Raw genomic sequence first — 16,076 nt, 5'->3', positions numbered from 1 at the left:
AGCCATAATACCAGGAAAAGCCTCATGACACTATGAATAGGTAAGAGCTACTTAAAAAAAAGCATAAACTCAGGAAGGTTTTCTTCTACAGAGAACCCTGAATAGTACTGCACTGGGTTGAACAGCGTCGCCTGCCAAAGCATGTATCTACCCAGAAGTGAACACGACCTCATTCAGAGAAAAGATCTTTTCAATCCAAATGAGGGTCTCAAAGTGAGATCACCCCAGGTTATCTAGTAGGCCCTAAATCCAAAGACAAGTGTCCTTAGAACAGAAAGGCTACGGAGGTTTGAGACATCTGACGCATGGGGGAGGTCATATGAAAACAAAGGCAGAGATTGGAGTTATGCACCGACCATTGAACAAATGGAAGTAGCCACCAGAAGCTGGGGGAAGGGGAAAGATGCTCCCCTAGAGCCTTTGGAGAGAGTGTGGCTCCGCTGACACCTCAGTTTCAGACACTGGAATGCAGAATGTGAGAGAATAAAATTCTGTTGTTTTAAGCCACTAAATTTGTGGTTGTTAGAGCAGCCCTAGCAAACCACACACTACCGAAAGGATAATACATTCTGACTTAATTTGAGTCCATTCTAAAGGAAAGAACTGCCTGGCTTAAATGTGACTTCCAAATGGATATTTTGAGATCTGTATTTATAACCCAAGTATGTTTCTCATGAGCTAAATGACTCCCTCAAGCAATGGTAACATTTATTTTAAATAGAAGAAAAACATACTTGGTACATGCATCAGACTCAGCACTCTGAAGACCACCTCTTCTCCCAAAGGGCAGACAAACTTTAGGCAGCAAATCCCTAAGTACCAGGAGTCTCAAAGTAAGTGTACACTGGCATGCAGACGTGTTTTGAAAAGTTTAAATGTGAGCAGCAGACAGAAGTACAATCATGTTAACCAAGCCCTTAGGACTCTCTTTGTGACAAGTGATAAAAACTCGACTCCAACTAATTTAAGCCAAAAAGAAAAGTTTAAAAATATTTAGTAACTGGGAAATACATGAAAATACCAGATTCAAGCACAGACTAGCCAAGGGAGTCAAAGTTTGCTACAAAAATTCAAGAGTGTTGATGCTAATTATTCTATGGCAAGAAGTTTTGAAACCAGGTTTTAAAATTTGGCCCCTTTTTCCTTCTTCATGAATCTATTTGAATTGTTTAGCTTCTGTGGGGCCTTGTTCTTGAGCAGATACCACATGGTGACAAGACGGCTGCAAGTAGCCAACAATTGACATTCTTTGAGTTCAAAATTGAAAAGAAAAGAGATTAGCCCTGTTTCTCTCAGTTCATGTTTCAAAGTCCTTAAAGGCTATACTAAAGAACTACACTTGGATCACCTACAGAACCCTGACCAAGGAGATGGGATACTCTAATTAGTCTTCCTGGGTCACTGGCCTGCCTGCAAAATACAAGAAATAGATGGCATGTGTATTAATTTCCTAAGGCTGCAGTCATAAAATTGTCATAAACTTGGTGGCTTAACTCAAGAGAATCCTGTCCTCTCAGTTCTGGAGACCAGAAGTCAGAAATCAATATCATTGGGACAAAATCAAGGTGTCAGCAAAGACATGCTCCCTCCCAAGACTCCAGGAGAGAGTCTTCCTTACCTCTTCCAGCTTCTGGTGGCTGCTGCATTCCTATGTTATTGTTTGCTGACAATTGTGGATAAAAGAAGTGTAGAGACACCAAATTTTGCTACTTCTACCAAAAGGTCTTCCTTCAGGGTATATTAAGTCAGAAACTGTGCTGAGTCAGGGCTGAGGTGCAATCTGGAAACATTCAATCAACTTCTATTTCGCCTTTGTTTCTAGGACATGTCTTCTAGGGCTTTCGATCAGGAACCTGGTGGGAATCTGGCTCCTCAGCCCTTTAAGGCTATGGGAGATCCATTCCACATTATATTAGCTTAGATCTTTAGCTCCATGACCCACGCATCATCAAAGTTTGGGAAACATCTTCAGGGAGAAGACTGGCCATGTGTTTGAAGCTCATTAAATCTTTAATTTGTAACCAGACCTTTGTATAACTGCCAAAATATTTGCCCATTTCTCTCTCTCTGAGCAGCAGTCATCACTGGAGGCTCAGCCTCCAGCTAAACCCAAAGCAGTTTTATCTTCTCTTGCATTTCACTTGTTCTTGTGGGCTTATGACATTTAAAAATAGCCTTCTGTCCTCAAAATGTCTCAGGAAAAAGCTGAGGTAATCAGGAATGTGTTTCAATCTTCCATGTTTTAGAGAAAATCTACAATATTTTCTTAATTCTCACTGAATATAATATGTAAAATTTATATAATGTCATACTGTACTCCTTGAAATGTTACTGTTTCATCTGAAGTAATTAGTTCTAGTTGTTTTGGGCTGTAATCAACATATTTTGGATTGTTTTTCTGTTCTTGTATATTTTCAAATTTTCAAATAAAGGGTGTTCTCTCTCTTTCAAAAAAAAAAACACAAGTGTACAAATCAGGGTATATATAATATTCCATTTCTAGTATTCATAGTTTTTTTAAATATATAATTATTGTCATATAAGTGCTGTTTTTTACATATGCAGGATTCTCTTCACCCTCTTGACCCAGAAACTAATGGCTATACTTTAAGACTACTTTTGATTAGTCCTTTTAAGCTCCTTTGTTCAAATGATTAATAATTTTACAGCAAAAAAACTTTATGAGGTTTTTGGAATGCAATTATTAACACAATTTCATACCTAGTTACATCTATTTTCTTATTAAATAGTCTACTTCTAATAGTAAACATCTGAGTGGGCAACTTTCCTCTGTACTTTCTAGGGAACAATTGAGTATCTCCAAAAACTGAAAATAAAGTTGAACTCCAAGAATCAAACTGTTCTGTCAACCCATGTAAAATCATAGCAGAGGTCATATGCTATCATTTGAAAGAGGGTAGCTTCAAGGCCAGTAAGAACTAATGCAAACAGATTAAACACTGTGACATAATGAAGAAGTAATAATATATAAACTCTAGATTAGCTACAAGAGAATAGCAAAAGGAGAGTTTGATGGACATATATTAAACAAGGAAGCGCCCGTCCTAGTTGTATCCACAGTTACTCTATCCAACTCCATCACAGTTACTGAATAAGTTCAGGATGACAAATGGCTTATATGTTAAAGAATCATCAAATCTAGAGTTTCAGTCCATTCACTCCAGAGAATGGTAGGCCAATGTGACTCACATTTTTTCATTTCTATTTCTCCCTTGCCATTTATTTCCACTTGGTCCCGAGGTAATTGGGAGACTTCAGCTTCCAGAATACATAATCTTTTACCCAAACAAGAAATCCATTACTTATATTTGAAACAAAGGACTTTCTGGCACATTGGTTTATCTATTTGTGTCAGCATTTTGGAAGAGGCGCACAAATAAGGAAAGTGAAAGCAGGGCAGAGAATTCTAAGCATGCCCATCATTCACCAGTTATGTCAGGTTCTGGGGCCACTTATGAAATAGAAAGAGAATTGTATTTGAGATAAATGAAATGGACCCTCCATTTATCTAGCAGCCTGTGATTGTCAGACAGTGTTTGCTATTGTCTTACAGAAATTTCCTGATCTTGTTTCATGAAACCAAATGATACTCATGACTGAGAAAAATATTCATACATCTTCAATTTAGTTCTTGAGACTGGAAATGAAGCATACATTCAGGAATGAATAGGTGGAACTATTAAAAACTAAGGCATGTACAAACAACAGAATGCATTCAATAACCAAGCATGTATTACATGTTTTTTCAAAGACGTAAAAACATTTCACTTCTTCAGAGGTTGGGAATAGTCAGGGTCTAGAACATCAGGACAAGCCTAAATAAAATACTAAGTAATGCACACCATAATGGGCGCTCTGGTGCCATTCCCAGCTCTCCTTACAGCAGGATGCGCCTTCCTCTGGTTGCTGTCATTGTTGGTTGATACCAGCTCAAGGCTGTGCTCTTCTCTGGAGAACTGCTCTTTGCTGATCAAGAGATTATGTCAACACACCCTCCAAACTGTAAAAGCTTTAACTAACGCCTGAAGGGCAAGGGAAGGGTTGGGTATAAATCACCCCCCTTGCCTCAAAGGGGAACCAAATGAGATTCTATTCACACTCCAGAGTGCCCTTGGCATCAGGTTGACGCTGGACTCCAGCTGAGAGCAAACCCTTGCCCCCTCCCTTCCTCTGCTGAGCACATGCTCTCAACAAAACACAAACACAGGAATCCCTGTTTCAGGCTTACAGGAAACTTGACCTAAAACCCAGATATAAATTACATTATAAATTAACAACTATATCCACCGGGAGCCCATCGTCAACCATAGGTGGTGTGGCAGTCAGCAGGGATGAGTACAATAAAATAGCATATTGGTTAGAGATTACAGGCTTTCCTCTGGAGCTCAGCACACCCAGGTCCAAAGCCTAGCTCTACCACATACCAACTGGGTGATCTTGGGTAAGTCACATAAACTGTCCAAGCTTCAACTCCTCCTCTGTAAAATATTGAAAAAAATTCCTCCCCCTTGGTGCTGCTGAGAAAACAAAAATGGGATGATGCATGAGAACAGCTGAGTGCAGAGTAAGGGCACAGCAAATGCTGTCTGCTGTTACTATTCTTGAGTCACCATTATTTTATGACAAATTAGGTCATTAAAGTTACATCAAATAAGCATAATGCCAGGTTTCCAATTATAGGGTAAGTTTCCCTTAAAGAAGGAGGAATCCAGGAGCATTTAAGCAATGGCAGGAGAGAGAGTAAGTGGAAGAATGGTGCACATTAAGATTTTAATGCCGAAAGGAACCTCAGGGATAATTCCTGACTCTCCTCTCCAAAACGCACCACGGAGAAAATTGAGGTCCAAAGAGGTTAAGTGGTTTGTTCAAAGTATCCCCGCTTTGTTATTTACAGAAATGTTGGAGGCATAAATAAATCTGTTTGTGTGTAGTAGGAAATTAGAATGGCTGGAATGGCTGGCTGTGAGAGCTTGAGGAGAGGACAGGGAACAGCTGAGTGCATCCCTAGGGGCTAGTCTTGTTTTTCTCTGTGCTGTCTGGGACAAAATGCTAATACCTGCCAGTATCTAAATGACTAAGTTTTCCATCTCTTCCTGGGTATGCAGACAAACTACTCTTCTCAGCCCCCTTATACTTGACTGAGGCCATGAGGCTAAGTTATGGCCACTGGAATTTGGGCAGAAGGGAGGTGTGCCACTCCCTGGCATGGCCCATACAAATTTCCTCTGCATCATCCTCAGTGCTGCCCCTGGAGGGGTGGGCTAAAGGTGGAGAACCATAAAGAAGAACATGCTGGGCCCCTGGATGGCAGCATGGAACACAGCCCCAGACTCTGCACACTGGTTTGTCACTCGACTGAGTAAGGCTTTTGTCTGTGTGTTTAGCCACTGAGAGTGCAGGGCTCTGTTAACAGCAGTTAGCAACCTGACAAATACTCTCTGAAATTAGTAAAACCTTAGTCTTCACCTACATAAAATGTATGTGAGCACCTTTAAATCTTCCAGAAAGTCATGAGAAATGGAAAGTAAATGTGACTGAACAAATGAGTAGATAAAATAGCTCTTGACAGGGAATTTTCACCAAGGAAGCAAATGTAAGAGACAAGAATCTGGGGACGAATCGCTACACTATCTTAGGTTTCCAACCCATGAGTCACGGTCTACCAGAGACCATGAAATTATTGCACAGGGAGTCAAAATGAACACATCAACCCGACGATGTCGGAAAAAAGCAAAAACAAAAACAGAGAATTATCCCGCATCACATTGAGTTCACTCATCCATTCAGGAAACACTCATTGAGAGCTTGAACTGCACTAGGTACCATAACAAGTGCCCAACTTTTTAGGCTACATGGGTCAGAAAATCTCTGCTACAACTGATCAGCCCTGCTGATGTAGCAGCCACAGACAACATATAAAGGAATGGGTATGTCTCTGTTCCAATGAAGTTTATTAACTATGATCACCAGTGGGCAATATGCAAAGAAAAAAGTATGGCTGTGATCCAGTAAAATTTTAACTGAGACACAGGCTTTTAGTTTGCAGACCCCTAAAAGGTTTTAATAAAGATTATCTCTAAGATCCCTTCTACTTCTACAACACTATAATTTTAAGAATATATTTAATAAAGAAAGGTAGAAATTAAATAAAATTTAGAATCATGATTTTTGAGGATTACAGGAGAGACCAGTCTCCTCTTGTTCAATATGAATATAAAACTTAATTTTAAAAGTGAAATAATGTGATTATCTCGTTTGAAGTTATTTTAAATTAATAATTAATATATCATTTTTTAAATTATACAGATGAATTCCAACAGAGGGGAGTTATATCGTTATGAACCATTAGAGAGTATTGGTATAATAAATTCATTCAATTTATTTTAAATATAATTTCATATTAATAAAAGGAAGCAATTTAAACTCAAGGCTCCCAGCAGTTTCTTTAGAAATGGCCCTAAGGATTTATACATGTGTTTGGTTAAATATATGAAGAAATTTAAAGAGGAAAATTCCCTAAGCACATCAAAAATCGTATAGATTTAATCAAGTGATATTAACCCTGCCAACTGGAAAGTGGCTCGTGCAAAATACGTGGAATCTGAGTTTGCAATAGCCTTACATGGGGTGCCTGAACCTTGATACTATCCACATTCGGAGCCAGGACATTCTTAGTTGAACATGGAGGGGCTTCCCTGTGCATGGCAGGGTTTTTAGCAATGCCCCCCATCCCCTGGTCTCTACCCACTAGATGCCAGTAGCAGACTTCCCTGCCTATGTTGACAACCATATGTTTCCAGTGGGTTAAATAGCCCCTAGTTGAGGAACACTGGTTTAGAAATTGAAACTCAATTCCCCAAGCCCAAATATACAGGAAACAAAGTTAACACCTATGTTCACTTTCCAGAGACTTCTCTACCGATATTGACCAGGTAGAGATTTAACAGTTTTCAATTTAGAAATCATAGAGAGGCAGGTGGCAAAGTGGAACACAGATTTCAATTTTTCCGCTTACTCCTGCAGTTGTAAGTGAGAAACAGGCTGTGAATTTCTTTTCCCTCAGTAACAAAACAATATAGAAATGGATTTTGAGCTATTTCCCCGAAGAACGTTAGAAAGATGGTGAGGTTAAATGAGCTGCAGTCCCTCTGTGTTCTCAGGAGGCTGTTCAAGGAGGCAGTACAGGGCCATCTAGGATACAGTCCCAGATGGGCAAATGGGAACCAGTCTGGAGATCAGCTGCACTTTGATATTTTTCAAAAAGCTTTGTTCTTGCAAAATAACCTCCATGATCAAGGCAAGAAGAAAAGTGATACTGAAGAGTTGAATCTGTTACTATGACAAGTAGGAGAGAAACATAACAGTAAACGGCCACGTCTTCTATCAGGGTGCCTGAAAATGACCAGTTTCTGAGATGTGATGGGTAACTTTCAGCGCGTGGTTGTGAGCTGCGAGGGAATTTCCCTCATGAATGATATCGCATTAATACCTGATTCTCTAGTGGTTGATGAAAACCAGGTTTTATTTCTTTAAAATAAAAGCAACTCTTGGTCTTTCACTTTAATACGTTAAAGTATGGCTGTTGATAAAGCAAAAAGCATGGTACATATTCCAAATACAGCCATTTTACTTCGTGGTATATTTATTTGTGAATATTTTTGTGGTGATATCAAGAGATCTAACTCACACAGATAATGTTCACTTGGAGTAGTGGAATAAAGGTATACTAACCCAATCCTTGCTCATTTTAGGGACAAAAATATGAAGTTTACCCACATTCCACTAATGGTAAGTTTACAAAGGTAAAGGGTGAACACGTTACTAAATATCAAGGGGTGAAAACATCCACAGGCATTTGTTTGGAGTCTACCACCTGCCAGGTAACCTAATCTAATGACCTGCTCTAACCTAGTTTTGAGGAGACAGAGAAATACAACGCTCCTCACAACGCACACTGTGAATTTCAATGTGAGGCAATAGGTTCTAGTCAGAAATAAAGGCTCAGGGACTATAAAATACATCAGAGGGTCATCAGCCCAAAGAGACTCAGGATGGGCTGCAAAGAGGGGACGGCTAACGTGAGACTCAGGATCAGCCATTCTTTTCTAGACTGAGAAGAGGAGAGGGTAGAAGTGTCTCCGGGAGACAGGACAGCAAGAGCAAGTTCTTAGAGTTGGGAATAACCTGCAGTTCAGGAAGCTACCAGCAGCTTCCAGACAAGGTGGAAGTGTCCCAAGGTGGTACAGCTGGTGGGGAGACAGGAATCATGGAAGCTGCCACTAGGACGTGGGTCCTGCTGTTAGGCAGAGAATGGCAAGACCAAATAAAGCTCGTCTGGTGTTTAAAAAAAAGAGCTATTGCTGATTCTCAATTCCGATGCTCTCCATTTTTTGTTCACTGCTTGTTCTCCCTGGACTCAGTTTCCTCATTTTCCCATGTTTAAAAAAATGTTCTATTTTTGGAGAGAGACAGAAGGAGAAAATTATTAGCCTGATATATCCAAATCAATCCAGATGATCCTTTGCAGAAAATAACATTTCTATAACGCAACTGAAGGCATCCAACTCATAAATGCTTTGCTACTCATGATCTAGATAGGACGCCACCGTCCAACTGGGTCGCACTTAACCACACTGAGCTTTCAAATTCTGGCTGGTCCAAATAGGAGTGTGCTCCAAGAGTAAACACGCACCAGAGTTTGAAGACTTAATATAAAAAAAAAAAAAAAGAAGAAAAAGAAAGAATGTTTCTTGTAATGTAATGGGTGCATGTTGAAATGATGGTTTTGATATAATGACTTAGGTAAAACATATTATTAAAAATAATTTCTCCTGTATCTTTGTACTTGTTTCAATGTGAGCCCCACCAGATAATCTTAAATTACCAATGAGAATCACACTGTGTTTCTACTGGACAGTTTCTAACGCCAGTACAGCCCTTTCTTCATCAGAGTGCCTACTCTTTTTTGTCAGCCTTGGAAACAGTCATGCAGATTAAAATAAAATATTCATAGAATTCAACAAGACAACTTTATTGGAGCCATGTAAGAAAAAACTAGTCTGATGGGAAGACCTGCCAGCTTTCTCTCTCTCCACACTGAGTTAACAGTAGGGTACCAGCAGCACACACAACCAAAAATACGAAAGGGAGTTGAGCGGTTTGCACCAATATTAGGGCTGAGTGATGTCTGACATCTGTTATTAGGGCTGTGTTGTCAAGGCGACCACTCAGAAAGGCCCTGTCTTCTTGCTTGGCTCTGTGTCACACACTATAATCTCTGACTGGGTGGTGGTGGTGATGCTGATGGGTTTTCCATACTTCAGTAACAGTTCAATTCCATCAATAACCTAAACCTGACTTCCACCACAGGCAGTCGTGACGATGGGAAGCAAGGATGAGAAAAGAGGTTTCCCTTCCCCACAACAATGTCATACATGGGCTAATGGCAAATGCATCTCCCAGTTTTTTGCATCTATTTATTTTGAAATAACATCAAGAAAAGCTGCAGGAAAAGGGCAATGGAATCTCATAAACTACTCGTCCAGACCTTTAGATTTCCTCTATTAACTTTTTTTTTGCTTTTTCAATTATACTTTACATTCAATGTTATTTTTAATGAGTCCTTGTATTAACTTTTAATCACATTTATCATTCTTTCTCCACACACACACACATACACATTGTAACTTTCAAAATCATTCCAGAATAATTTTCAGAAATTCAGGGATACTTTTTACCCCTACTTACCTTAGTAGGTTTTTTCAAAGAACAAGGACATTCTCCTCTATAACTTCACTACAGATATCAAAATCAGTAAATGAATATTAGTACATTTCTATTATCTTATCTACAGACCTTAAAATTTTGCCAGTTGTCCCAATAGTACAAACATTCTTTAGAACACAAACATTATTTTTTCTGTTTCAAGATGCAATTTGGATCAAGTGTTTCATTTCTTTGTCATGCCTAATTTTTTCTCTTTTATAATGGAATAGGTCTTCGTTCTCTTTATGCTTTTCATGACTTGGTGATTTTTGAAAAGTAGAGGCAAGTTTTTGTAGAATGCCCCTCAGTTTGGGTTTGTGTGATGGTTCCTCATGGTGAAATTTGTTACGATTTCTGGCTGAAGTATTATGGAAATCTTACTGTCCTTCTCAGTGCATTGAATCAGGAGGTTTACACTAGCTCTCTGTCCCATCGCCAGTGAAAGTAGGTTCAACTAAGTGGTTATGGTGAGATTGAACAGGTTGTTCACTGTCAAGTCACAAGGTTTCCCCTTATAATTAATAAGTATTCTATAGGTAAATACTTTGAGAATATATAGGTATCATGGTCATCAACAATCTCTTATCCATCAGTTGTAGCATTCATTTTGGCAATTTACAGTAAGAAAAAGCAGTCCCTTCTGCCTCAATTATTTATTCATTCATTTTTTATATTAGTATATACTCATGGATTCTTAGTTTATTCAATGTGTTATGATCATCCCTTATTTTAACAATCAAATTGTCCCACATTTCTTCAGTGAGCCGTTTACAAGCTGGCCCCTAGCTCCTTTGACATGCTCTCATAGTTCTTTGAATACTTCCTTAATTTATGAAACAACAAAACCTTCTAGGCTTAGCTGGGGCTTTCATTCCCAAGGCCCTAGAATCAGCTACTTTTATGAAAAACCTTGGTTTATTTCAGGGGAGAATGAAATTTGGGAAGCTAGTCCTGTGTATTGTATGATCATGGCTGCTTTCCAGGCCCTCTACCCAAGAGAGGTAGGAGATTAGGAAATCCACAAATACACTTGTACATATACATATCTGCACATTCTACTTTTCTAACACATGATATGCCAGATAATTACCATACTATGAGAATAACAACGATCATAGTATACAGAGCCCATCTATTGAAAGGTCTATATTTTTTACAAAAGATGATTTCAAAATTAGAACTTTAAAATAGTATTTTGGTTAATATACAGAACTTGTAACATTGAAAACCACACTTGAAACCTATATGATCATATTAACCAATGTCACCCCAATAACTTTAATTTTTTTTAAAGTATATTGGTTAAACTGCTCATCATTCTGAGTTATTATTAATACATTATAATTTTGCCAACCAATCAATTCATTTAAAGACTTTAGTTATATCTAAATTGCTAGTGGAAAGACAATTCATTGCCCAGCATGATGAAACAAGTAGGATAGTAATACATTATTTATTATTATTCCATTTAAAAAACATAAGCAACTGGCATTTGTTCAGAAAGCACTGTGCCTTATCTCTTGGGCATGCCTTACTTTATTTCACTTTAGCAGTGACAGGATGGGAAAGGGAGTGTTTTGTGGCCATTTCACAGATGAGGAAACCCACCAGTGCTGGGAGTCGTGGAGCTAGACAGACCACCAAGTCTACTGTCTTCAAAGCCCTTGCTTTCTACCAACATTAGCTTTGCTTGTGGGACTGGCTTATTCAAGGCCCTGGTAAATTAAAGATCTAATATTGAGCCCTAGCTCTAAAGTTTCTTGAATGTTCATTAACACCAGCATCACAAAAAGAATAAAATAATATAAACTTGTCTCCAATCACTTCTTAGAACTCTAGTACATGAGGGTGGCATTAAAACTGGTTGCAGGACTTCTCCCAAATTACAGAGCCCCAAAATCCTGGCATGTCCACAGGGAGGTCCAGAACCTAGGGGAAGGAGATATTTGTGCCATAACCCTCTCCTTCTCTGAGGAGACCTCGGTCATCAGACCCTTCTAAAAGCCTGGAGGGCAAAGAGGGCCTTTGTGGTTCAGCTCCGCCAATAAAATAAACACTCCATTCAGACCCCTTCTCCAAACAATAGACATAGATGTGGGTAAATTGTATTTTTATCAATCATCACTTATTTGTTGCTATATATAGTTTTGAACACATATATTCATATTTACTTAATTATAAAGAGGAAACAATGATTTTCTAAGGGGGTTGATTTTTATAATATGACAGCTAAAAGCATCAAACTAAATAATCAATGAGTATTCTAACTGGGGTGGGACAGGACATTGAGAAAATGTCCTTTGAGTGGTCTATCATTTGAAGAAGAGAAAGTCAGATGATGCCCATGAAAGGAAGAGGGAGCTGCACAGAGGGAGAAAAGGGCCAACTGCGAAATAAAGCAGGTGGTGACTCCTATCACACAGGGCAGCCAAGAGTCCAAGCAGCTTGACCTCCTGATGCAATGAACCCCTGCAGGGCCTTGATGAACACCTTTACACACATCTGTCTTCATGCCCTCGAACAGTGAGCTAATTGGGGCGGAAAATGAAAGCTCGAGGAAAATAAATTGCACCTACCTGGATCAGAGACAAATCCTCAAGCTGTAACCTGAAGAGGTAGTTTCTACAAAATACAAAAAGAAAGCAGTTTTATTTTCAATAGATCCAAAGAAATGCAGTTTATAAAAATCATGAGAACAATGGAAAAAAACACACAACTAATAATTTTTGGCTTCCAAAGCATCTTCCTGCAAAGAATGAGGGTAGCACAGTTTTCCTTGGACCTCAGAGTTCACAAGGGCATTCAGGAACACGACAGCCACACATTTGAGATCGGTGAGAAAGTTCAGGCACAAGGGTGTGTGTGTGTGTGTGTGTGTGTGTGTGTGTGTGTGTGTGAGAGAGAGAGAGAGAGAGAGAGACAGAGAGAGAGATTCAGGTAAACCTACATTACTAATTGGCTATCTAGATCTATGTGAAATGGACAAAAGGACATGGGCATTCCCTTCAGGAACTGAATGTAAGTAAGATGATACAAAACCGTTCTTCATGAGTCTGCCTTCTTTCAGGTCGCCTGCATTTGCCAGGTTTTATCATTAGAACATGCCCAGGTTTTGAATTCAACAACAGTCCGAGTATTAGAGTGCTCTGTCTCGTTAGGTGGATTTAGTGTATGAAGTTTAGAAGCAGAAACTCGGTCCAGCATCAAGGGTGTGAAGAATCAGCCCTGTCTGCCCAAGTGGAAACAGGAAACCAGAGAGAAGGAAACTGTCAGCTTTCAACAGTGAGGGGGCAGGACAGTGGAATACACACGCAATCGGGGCCAGCAGGGCACAGGGGCAAACTGCCGTACGTATCGGTCGCATTAGGCTTTAGGCCCCAGGGCTGCGGCTTTTAGAAAGAACGGCTGGGCCTCCCTCATGGGCGATGCCTCGGGCTCTCACTCAAAGCTGGAAGGAACATCACGCAGATGAGGAGCTGGAGCGCGGAGCAGCACTCCAGGGAGGCGCAGGGAGGAGTCAGCCCAGGTGCAGACAGTAAAGGCAGGAGGAATTGGCACAAAATCAGGGAAAGCGGACCCCAAGGATGCAGGGCGGTGGGGAGGAGTCCCGATGAAGCTGAGGTTGTTATAATGAGCTGGCCCCAGGTTATATCTAAAATAATAAAATTTTTCTAACACCAGCAAGAAGCAAACGTAGATTACTTCAACTCTATGGGGAGGTAAATAGATGTCAGAAGCAGACACGCTGTCTCAGTAGAAGTGACAAGTGCCGGTTAAATTAGGCCAAAGGCAAGCCTAGAGGACCCAGCGACATGCCTATGGGGTGGACCAAGATGAGGAGGACCGCGCAGTAGGGAAGCTGGCATCCAATAGCGCAGGAGCACACACCGCTGGAGGAAGAAATGGGACTAAGTTCCCCTTTAGGGGAGTCTCATGCATCCCAGGGATTGCACCTGGACGCTCGGATTTCTCACAACGCAACGTGTCCCCCACCATGGGGGCACAGCCATTCTGCACTCAGTGAAAATTGCCTCCTCCAACCACTACGAAGGCCTCTTTGCCACACTCTTTGTGTCCCTCCAAGTTAACCTCTGAAAATAACCCTGGAAGTATTGCTGGCACCTGACACCTTACCACAGAGCCATTGGGGAAAACGCCCCCTCTCTTTCTTACAGTTGAGTCGCATCCCGCGATGAAGAATCAGATTAAGGAGGGAGTATGGCAGCCGAGTCTATTTTTATTTAGACTGCAGAGGCAAGGTTTCCAAAAGAAGTATCTCCCTGCAGGGGAGGAACATGAACTCAGTGCACGCAAGGAAGATTGCAGACCAGCTGCCCGACAAGAGCCCCTGGAGGCTGGCTTGCATTTGAAGAGTTGCCAAGATCTCACCTGATGCTAAATAGAGACCAGCAGGGACTCCTCTAAGAGAAGTTTGAAATCTATACACACAGAGAGTAAGTCTTTCAGGTGCAGAGCATATAAGTGGCACCAGAGGCAATTACTGGCCATAACACAGTACCAGGGCTCCTGACCCTGACTCTGACTCTCAGGCTGGTTTTCTAAGTGGCCTCCTGGCTGTAGGAAGCTGCCAGTGGTTACTGCTCTCCTGTTACGGGAGACAGCATTGCCCAGTGATTCAGAATATTTGTGCCAAAGCTCTACCACCACACAGCCTCAGGAAGGAAGATGCAGCACTCTATGCCCCAGTCTTCTCATCTGTGGAATGGAGCTAATAGTTTAATAGTCATAGCTGCCCCCTGGGATGGTGGTGAGGTTTAAATATAAGGAAATCACCTAGACTGGTGTCCGACACATTGTAAAAATGCAATTAATATAGCTACTGCTAGACAGTTTATAAATATATTAAAATTTCCAGACACAATGAAATTTTCAACAGATTTATCATGACTAGATTTTTAGAAAAAAAATAACAACATTGTTTATCTTGTCTCAGTTCTGGGACCCAGTCATCACACTCTTTCCAACTCACTGGCTCTGTAAATATTTCCTATGAAAGAAACCATTCAAATTTTCAATCAGTGAATTACCTGAGGATTTTGATGATATTACAAGGTGATCCCTGCTTCTCCCCGCCCCCCCCACAAAAACACACACCCTCACCTACACACATACACATGTGCATGCCCACACTATAGTATCTATCACTGGGAACTTTCGAGAAATGAAGCTCTCACACCCAGAGGAATAGCTAAAAGTCCCTTGACACCATTGAGGAAAGGGGACGGTAGTGCCTCTGATGTTCTGCAGAGCTCTGGGCAAGACAACCGGAGAGAAGCACTCAGAGGCCTCTCTACTTGGGCAGATGCTTGGAGAAGGTACAGAGATTGTTCACTGATTTCTGGGCTCAGTTTTCAGGTGTTTTCCATAGGGGAAGTGCTACACTTGGAATATCTGAGTCCTCCCAAAATTCATATGTTAAAAATCCTAACTCGGAAAGGTGATGGTATTTGGAGGGAGGCCTTTGAGAGGTGTTTTGGCCACAAGGGTGGATGCCTCATAAATGGAATTATTATCCTCATAAAAGAGGCTCCAGGGAGATCCCTAGACCCTTCCACCACGTGAGAACACAAAGCTAGAGGCTGGCCATCGGCTGCTCAGAAGAGGGCCCCACCAGAACCCAGCCTTGCTGCCACCCTGCTCCGGGACTTTCAGCCTCCAGAACTATGAGAAATACATTTGTACTGTTTATAAGCTACCCAGTCAGTGGTATTTGGTTACAGCAGCCCGGATGGACTAGATAGGAAGACACTGATTTATGATGGGGAACATGACACCTCGGTCCCAAGCAAACTTAACTCTGCTGACCATCTTTTTCTGCCCTGCCCCCCGAGGCCCCAACTGTCTATAAAGGTAATGCTCTCCACCTCAGCCTTTACCTGTGGATTTTAATATTTACTCTGCATTCACCAAAAACCCGAAGACTCCGGTGCCCTCACAGCCATCTCATCAGTAAAGAATCATCATGGGAGAGGCACTGAGTAGGTGAATGGAAAGGGCAGAGAGGAGGAGCACTCTTACTAGGAGAAATATCGCAGTAATTATGAGATAGTATCACAGCCACCTCCACCTCCACCACCATCTTACAGAAGAGGAGCACCAAAGATTTAAACTTTTTCTTTGGTATCTTCTGGGTTACAATATGCAAGTTGGTAATTTTTTTAACCCATCCTCAATTTTTTTTTACCTAATAAAAATCACAGAATCCAAGAATTCTAGAGCTGGGTTGTCATTAGAGAGAATATACCCCTCAATTTGTAGAGGGAGAAACG

General features: G+C 40.8%; 1 protein-coding gene across 4 annotated transcripts in view; it reads right to left on the bottom strand.

Moving 5' to 3' along the window:
• Window positions 1-16,076, bottom strand: part of SEMA5A (semaphorin 5A) — a 362,632-nt gene that overhangs the window by 154,521 nt on the left and 192,035 nt on the right. For all 4 annotated transcript variants that reach the window (XM_087815351.1, XM_016217317.2, XM_087815350.1 and 1 more), the window contains exon 5: window positions 12,363-12,408. In XM_087815351.1, coding sequence (XP_087671477.1) covers window positions 12,363-12,408 — 46 coding nt within the window. The remainder of the gene's footprint in view (window positions 1-12,362; window positions 12,409-16,076) is intronic.

The sequence above is a fragment of the Miniopterus natalensis genome, chromosome 3, assembly GCF_054644295.1.
Source record: "Miniopterus natalensis isolate mMinNat1 chromosome 3, mMinNat1.hap1, whole genome shotgun sequence".
Classification (NCBI taxonomy): Eukaryota; Metazoa; Chordata; class Mammalia; order Chiroptera; family Miniopteridae; genus Miniopterus; species Miniopterus natalensis.
The sequence above is the reverse complement of the archived record's forward strand: the minus strand, read 5'-3'. Positions and strand labels throughout refer to the sequence as shown.